This window comes from Saccostrea echinata, unplaced genomic scaffold (assembly GCF_033153115.1).
Source record: "Saccostrea echinata isolate AGI-Se365-2 ecotype Australia unplaced genomic scaffold, CSIRO_AGI_Sech_v1 ptg000002l, whole genome shotgun sequence".
Classification (NCBI taxonomy): domain Eukaryota; kingdom Metazoa; phylum Mollusca; class Bivalvia; order Ostreida; family Ostreidae; genus Saccostrea; species Saccostrea echinata.
This window is the reverse complement of record NW_026889751.1, coordinates 3,851,616-3,859,437: the sequence shown is the minus strand read 5'-3', so window position 1 is coordinate 3,859,437 and position 7,822 is coordinate 3,851,616. Positions and strand designations below refer to the sequence as shown.

At 33.7% G+C, this 7,822-nt stretch overlaps 1 protein-coding gene and 1 long non-coding RNA gene across 2 annotated transcripts; one reads left to right on the top strand and one right to left on the bottom strand.

The window, feature by feature from the left end:
• Window positions 1-1,334: 1,334 nt before the first annotated feature.
• Window positions 1,335-7,822, bottom strand: LOC133203711 (acidic mammalian chitinase-like). Its single transcript, XM_061339481.1, has 9 exons — window positions 7,777-7,822; window positions 6,719-6,724; window positions 6,347-6,536; window positions 4,365-4,617; window positions 3,097-3,200; window positions 2,245-2,371; window positions 1,837-2,025; window positions 1,606-1,725; window positions 1,335-1,481 (listed from the first exon to the last, which is right to left on the bottom strand). The coding sequence occupies exons 1-9, from the start codon at window positions 7,820-7,822 to the stop codon at window positions 1,335-1,337; spliced, it is 1,182 nt and encodes a 393-aa protein (XP_061195465.1).
• Window positions 5,668-6,286, top strand: LOC133205498 (uncharacterized). The gene is made up of 2 exons (XR_009723619.1): window positions 5,668-5,783; window positions 6,220-6,286. It is a non-coding gene; the product is annotated as an uncharacterized LOC133205498 (long non-coding RNA).

Genomic DNA, 7,822 nt, shown 5'->3' with positions numbered 1-7,822 from the left:
TAATTATAGTCATATAAATTGAAAAGTAGGTCACTGTGACCTACTTTTCAGTTGACCTTTTTTGAAGACCCAAGATGCATCAACTTACAAAGTTTTATGATCATAGGACTTAAAATGTCCAAATTATGCCTCTAAAACGCTTTGAAATCGAATGCCTGCAAAGTTCAAAAAGTAGGTCACTGTGACCTACTTTTTAATAAATATGTTTTATGGCCCCAAGATGCATCATCTTACAAGATTTAATGATTCTAAGCCTCCCCGTATTCGAAATAATGACCTTAATTGTTTTAAAAATGATTAGCCATAAAATTCAAAAAGTAGGTCAAGTTGACCTACTTTTTAGTTGACGTACTTTGAGGACCCAAGATGCATCAACTGACAAAGTTTGATGATCATAGGCCTTAAATTGTTCAAAATATACCTCTAAATCATTTTGAAAAAGAATGGCCGCAAAATTTAAAAAGTAGGTCACCGTGACCTACTTTTGAGTCAATATGATATGAGGTCCTTAGATGCACCAAATGACAAGATTTGATGATCCTAGTCCTTATAGTAAGCAAAATATCAACATTTTAATAAAATTTAATTTTTGGTCAACTTTGAAGTGACCTTGAGACCACGCCCTTTGCCCCAGGGTAAATCCCCGTGCTAATTTTAATCTACAACATATCCTCATCCTTTTGTGTAAGTTTGGTGATAATCTGCCCAGTGGTTCTTGAGAAGAAGATTTTTTAGCAACCAGTACTTTTGTTTCTATTTTCCTAATTATCTCCCCTTGTTAAAGGGTCACAACCCCAGTTTTAGTATAAAAGGGAGCCCTTGGGCCAAGGATACCCTGTGACAAATTTGACAATAATTGGACAAGGGGTTCTTGAGTTATGGCCCATATTCTAAAAAGTTTACGCACACCGCACAAATGGCCATAGCATTAGCTCTTTGAGCCTTTGGCTCAGAAGAGCTAAAAAGTGCATATTCAAAACGCACAAAAATGCACTGTTTCTAGATTTATTTTTCCGAGTAATTAAACTGCCGTCTCAAAATATCACCAACGTATATTCCTAACACATTCTTTCACTATTTCCACATCAAAATATTTCCTATAACCGTTTTAATAGCCCTTCTGGGCCTGAAATTGAGAACATCAAAAATTTCACCTGTTTAAACAGCCATTTTGAGTGGCAAGACAATTCCGCCCAACGCACTTCGTACAGATGTCAACTACAAGAGTAGTTGATAGAGATCTAAGGAATTGGAGTTGAGGTAAGAATTTGTTCTTCCTCCCTTTTAAATATAGCGGGGTTCAGTGTATACACGAACTGTACATATATCAATGCTTACTGTTGGGTTTGTCCGGCCATCAACTCGTCCTTGATAGCATGAAGTAAGGGATATTTTCCCTCTCCACAACTACCAGTGAAATCATCTAAATCAATGGACCAAACCATGATTCCTCCGATTCCTTTGCTCTTAATGAAGTCCACCTGCATTTATCAAAGGACAACGATAAGATTTGTTTTGGGTCATATTTCAAGTATGATCTGATCGATAAAAGAAAAAATTTTAAACTCTATGTTATATCCTTTGTTCAAAGATTTTCTTTCTTACCTTATGTTTTAAGCTTTCTGGGTCATCGTATCCAACCCACTGATCTCCTTTAACGACATACGGAATCTCCATTTCATTAACCCAGTGTCGGGTACCTCCATTCTTTAACATGTCGCAGACCTATTATATTAACGTACATTGTATTTTAATTATTTTATTTTTATTAATGCATTGTGTACCTTTTCTTTACTTGAAAAACAGAAAGAAGTATAAAATCTGGGATGTAGTCACCTCATAATACGCCAGGATTCCAGCCTGTTGGGTATACGTTCCAGCCTTTCCACCATTACCTTTGTCGGGAGCGAACATTCCATTATTATTTGCATTGGCAAGTGTGAAAGAAATTCCATATAAAGGCATTCCTACGTTCAATTTTTCAGCAGGTGCCCCTTTCTGCAGCCAGTAATTTACCGCATATTCCTGTAAGTGGATATTACATTAAAAACTCATTTATTTAAAAGATCAATGTAAAAAATATAATAATCTAAAATCAGGATTATGTTGCAGAGTATTTATCTGGGTAAATGTTTCATCATAGCTCTACTGTCTTTCACCATAAAAACAATACTTGTCTAATCTTGTGAAGCCCCTTAGCCTCTTCCATCTTGTAAGTACGTAAAGAGTATTCGATAAACTTACGACATTGAGTTGTTTATCAGTTCCAGTTTCAGATGGGTGGCTTTTCAGTGGAGCAGTGTGTCCTGTTTTGGTCTCAAAGCCTGCTCCATGGAGGTCATAAGCCATTAAATTTATCCCGTCTAAATATCTGTGAAATATATAATTATATATAAAGAAGAGAAAAACAATATATTTCATGCGAGCTGACTGAGATATAGATATTTATATCCATAATACTTCAATAGCAATATCTACGTTTTTGTGGGGCCATGTAAGCTTATATTTTGTATTGATGAAATATGAAGATAACGACCGGTAATCGTACTCAGAAGTCCTTTAAAACAATATAAATTGTGAGCAGTGCAAACAAGGACCTCTAAAACATCAGAGATGGGATCATACTATTATACCTACATACAAAGGGAAGTTGGCGATAGAAAAGTTGAAATCATAACGTTATAACATTATCATAAAGTTAAGTCATGAGTTTGCCATCAATGTCTTTTTCTCAAGTAAAATATCCATATATGAAGCAGTTGTGTCAGACTTTGTGATGTCTTTGATTTCGATTTCAATGGGATATATCGAATCAACGGATGAATGAAAATACTTTTTGTTAATTGATATAACGTCATCAAAATATCTAAATGTCGAACTGAAGGCCGCAGCAAGAGACTTCCTCTTTTCTTGAAGAAGTTATTGAATAAATTCTGCTTTATAAGCATACAAAAACAGGTCTGCTAATTATGGAACACAGTTGGGACCCATGGCAGCTTTAACAGATTGCTGTAAAACCTTGTCAACAAAGACTGATATTATCAATGAGAAACTCTTTCAATATCAATTTCATAGAGTATTTTTGTGTATACTTACTGTGAAATGCCGGGGACGTCATATGCTGTGTCGATCGTACTCTTTCCACAAGACACAGCAGCTGTCAACATGAGACCTTCTGATGCAAAAGTTTCGTGGAGAACCTGTTTTGAAAAGTATAACAAGAGGCCCATGGGCCACATCGCTCACCTGAGTAACTTTGGCCATGCTGTTTATTACCAGACTTCCCCCCTTGTAATACCTATTGTGGCCCCGCCCTACCCCCAGGGGCCATGATTTGAACAATTTAGAATCCACATAAGTTTCAGTTTTTCTGGTCCAGTTGTTCTTGAGAAGATTTTTAAAGATTTTTCCTATATATTTCAATGTAAAACTTGGGATTCCCTATTGTGCCCCCCCCCCATCCCCGGGGTCATGATTTGAACAATTTAGAGTGTACACTACTTGAGGATGTTTCCACGTAAGTTTCAGCTTTTCTGGCTCAGTGGTTCTTGAAAAGAAGATTTTTAAAGATTTTTCCTATATTTTTCAATGTAAAACTTGTATTCCCTATTATGGCCCCGCCCTACCCCCGGGGGTCATGATTTGAAAAAATTAGAATCTACACTACCTCAGGATGCTTCCACATAAGTTTCAGCTTTTCTGGCCCAGTGGTTCTTGAGAAGAAGATTTTTAAAGATTTCTCCTATATATTTCAATGTAAAACTTGGATTCCCTATTGTGGCCCCGCCCTACCCCCGGGGGTCATGATTTTAACAATTTAGAATCTACACTATCCCAGAATGCTTCCACATAAGTTTCAGCTTTTCTGGCCCAGTGGTTCTTGAGAAGAAGATTTTTTTATGACCCCACCCTATTTTTGTCTTTTCTTGATTATCTCCCCTTGTAAGGGGACTTGGCCCTTTATTTTAACAATTTAAACTCCCCTTCCCCCAAGGATACTTTGTACCAAGTTTGGTTAAAATTGGCCCAGTGGTTCTTGAGAAGAAGTTGAAAATGTGAAAAGTTTACGGACAGACGGACAGACGGACGGACGACGGACAATGGGTGATCAGAAAAGCTCACTTGAGCTTTCAGCTCAGGTGAGCTAAAAATAATTATTTAAAATATTCGATGAAACTTTTTGCAGTTTTACGAGTTTGGCGAGTGAGTACATTTTTCCAACACTTGATTTCCGTTTTATGAATTCGATTTCAACGAAGAAAAGACCAACGTCTAAAAGCAAGACTTAAATTTTTTAAAATTTTAAAAATCGATATTACATGTAAGCTTTTACGTATCACAATTAGTATAATTACTATTCCAACCTTTAGAAGTTGTGTGAAGTGGTCCTTATCCTGTGCAGGACTTCCTCTGTGAGCTGGATATTCCCAGTCTATGTCTAGACCGTCAAAACCGTTCTTTTTCAGGAACTGGACTGTTGAGGTGGCAAATTCTCTCCTGCTTGCGTCCGTAGCTACCATACTTGTAAATGGAGCAGATCCCATTTTCCATCCTCCAACGGCTAACAGCGTCTTTAGGGAGGGATTTTGCTGCTTGAGGTCGTTGATACGCTCATACCTTTCATAGGAGGATTTTTCAATCGTAAATTTTCATTTTAAACAATAGTGATAAGAGTAATAGTGCAAGAACTAGAATTGGTTTAAATTAGTTATATATAGCAGAATGTGACTAAACCTTGCTTGAAAGGTTCAGCATATTTGATCTTATTGTATGTAGTAAAATATCAGCAAACTGCTGAAAAGGACCAAACCACAACAAATTCACAAACTCGTGTTTGTGGTGAAGTGTAAATATTTGAAAAGTGTATATAGTTTTAGTATTTTAGATTTTGTGTTTATTTGACAGGTTTAGTATTATCATCTACAAAATAATTGTGACATTATTATTTACAGGAAATTTATTTAATTTCACTTATTTATATTTCAGGAATTTATTATTTATTTAAGGTATATTATACTTTAGAAGATACAATTATTTAGGAATTACTTTAGTATAAATAAATATGTTTCCCTTATAGTATTTATAGTAATAAACTTTGAGAGGTCAGTGACCTATGAAGTGACCCATCAGTGAGATTTCATTGGTCGGGGTTTTTGGAGGGAAATCTCTTTGTGGGCAGTGTATTTTTGGTTAGAACTGGTCATACCAGTCTTTGTGTTCAAACTGAGAGGATGTCTTGATGTTCCTGATTTCATACATTTTTGGGGAGTAGCAGTTTATTTTCTTTGATTGTTTAATTCCAGAATTTCAGGTCTGTTCTTAATATTATTTTCATGTATGATTGTGATTTTGTATGTTTATGTGAAAGTGAGTGAAAAAGGTGTTTGAATGGTGAATGCAAGTTTGAGAGATTGTGTAAATGAGCAGTATAAATATTTTATCAGACATTTCACTCTAATTGAAGAATTAAATTGTATATATGTAGGACTGAGTGAAATGAATAAATAAGTCTAAAGTTGTAAAACTATTTTTTATAATTAACTTGTATAACTGTAATGTGATTAATAGTAAAATTAGGAATTTTATCTTTTGTTTCATATAATTTAAATAATTCTTCAAATTTAAAAGCATAGGTATTTTTCATTAAATAAAGCAGTTATTATTATTAAAGATTTTTAAAGCAGCTAAGGGAGATTACTCATTGTTATGCATTCCTTATAGGACTGTCACAGCTACATGTGTAACAGCTAGTATATAATCCAGACCTTTTGACCATATTAAAGGTAATTTATGTGTTTTATGTTTATGTGTTGTTCCATTATATGTATGTGTTGACAGAACTTATTTTTGAGTATTTGTCATGCATGTCTATATTTTATGTTGAATTAAATTTCATGTGTGTTATGTCCAATGCATGAAATTGTATTTGTGTTAATGTTCAATATGAAATCACATAAGATTATTTGATTTAGAATTATTTAATATCAGATAATGATTTTGATAATTATTATGATTTTTTATTTTAAATGACTAAATTAATAAAGGAAATATTTTTATGATAAATTGATCTGTGATAAAGAAGTGGTAATTATTTTTATATCAATTTAATTTAAAGAGAATATGAATTATAAAGTATGAGATTTATTATAATGATGATATACTATAATGGAGTTAAATGTGTATTTTTAGCTTGTCTAATAATTGTTATTGTTATTACAGGGTCTACTATATTATACTACTCTACTGTTACCATGGTTACTATTATTTAATAAAATACAACAATGAAGCAAGGATCAACTGCGTTTTTAAATTATTCAACGAACCCTATTACAGAACGTTTTCTTACATCCCTTTAGCCGTTGCAGTGCTTTCGTCATTCCACTCAAACGGTGCCAGGTGATTTCCATTCAGTTTGGCAAATGCAAAGATGATATGGGTACAGAGGGTAGGGTCCACATTTGCTGGTACAAATTTGGCTGGCGCATGTCTGTACTGTGCCCAGTTGGTATAATAACATACCCGTCGATATCCGTTATCTAAAATAAGACCAAAAATATTTTGGAACTTATTTTTTGCCAAAAAGTTTCTTGTTTTTGTAATTATATACATGAAACATAATATATTTCAATGCCACAGCAACAACTGAAGGATACTCAACTACACAAACCCCGCGAACAACTTAGCGGTTTTGCAATTCCCTTATAAATTTAAAACTTACCATGAGCTTGAAGATAGAAAACAGACAAATCATACTTGTATACAATCACAAACAATTGGAAAGTCTATATTTCTCTGCATATAGTAAATTCAAAATTTACAATGTACAACATGATTGATGAACTGGTGTAAAAATTTACTACATGCTATACTAGCTACCACAGTGATATTATTGCATATAAATCAGTGAAAGTCCAGTAGATATCTTGCATATGGTGTGTGATTTTAATGATCTATTTGCTGGAAAAGGAGAATATGTTGATGTCAAGCCTTGCTCAGAATTTGTTTGTTTGTTTGCGGTTTTATTATTTATTAATACATTCATTTAAAATTTGCATAAACGGGTCTTTATATGCAACCAATAGTATAAAACCGTTTTATTTTTGTCACAGTTGACTGTAAAGTAATTAAAAAGAAACTACAGAATGTATTGATCAGAAGCTAAGTATGTTTAGATATATGTAAGAAAATTTTGAATCCGAAAAGTTTATTAAAAGAAAAGTTGCACAAAGGAAGGTTATTTGATTAACTTTCAACTACAGATTTCTAAAAAAAAAAAAGTTTTCTTTTTCATATATACTTTTTGATGCATACTTCCACTTCAAACTATTTTTTGTGTGGAAATTGTTCACATGCCAGATAACAATGTTAACGTAATTTTATTTCCTTTTTAATTTCTTGTTCCTCCTCTCCTTCCTAGGCTCGACGAACCCTACATATTTCTAAAAACAATCAGAGACAAACTAATAATTAATAATTTAATTTTGCTTATTCATTGAATCATATCTATTTTGCTTGTTGTCATGTATGCACTCTATAAAAATCAGGGGCGTCGGCAAAGAGGCGGCGGTCGCCGCCCCAATAATTTTGCTAAAAAAAAAAAAATTAAAAAAATAAGAAATTTTTTTTTAATTTTAAATGAGAAATACAGAATAACAAAATTTGTAATTGCGATATCTGTGGTCAATGGAGCGGCAAGAATAACGGCAGTCTGTGGTCAATGGAGCGGCAAAGTGTGAAAGCTATTGTTTGTTTACAAAGACGCAAATTGGGATGTACCTATATACCTGTACCGGCATGTGTACACAATAAGCATGGTATCCAT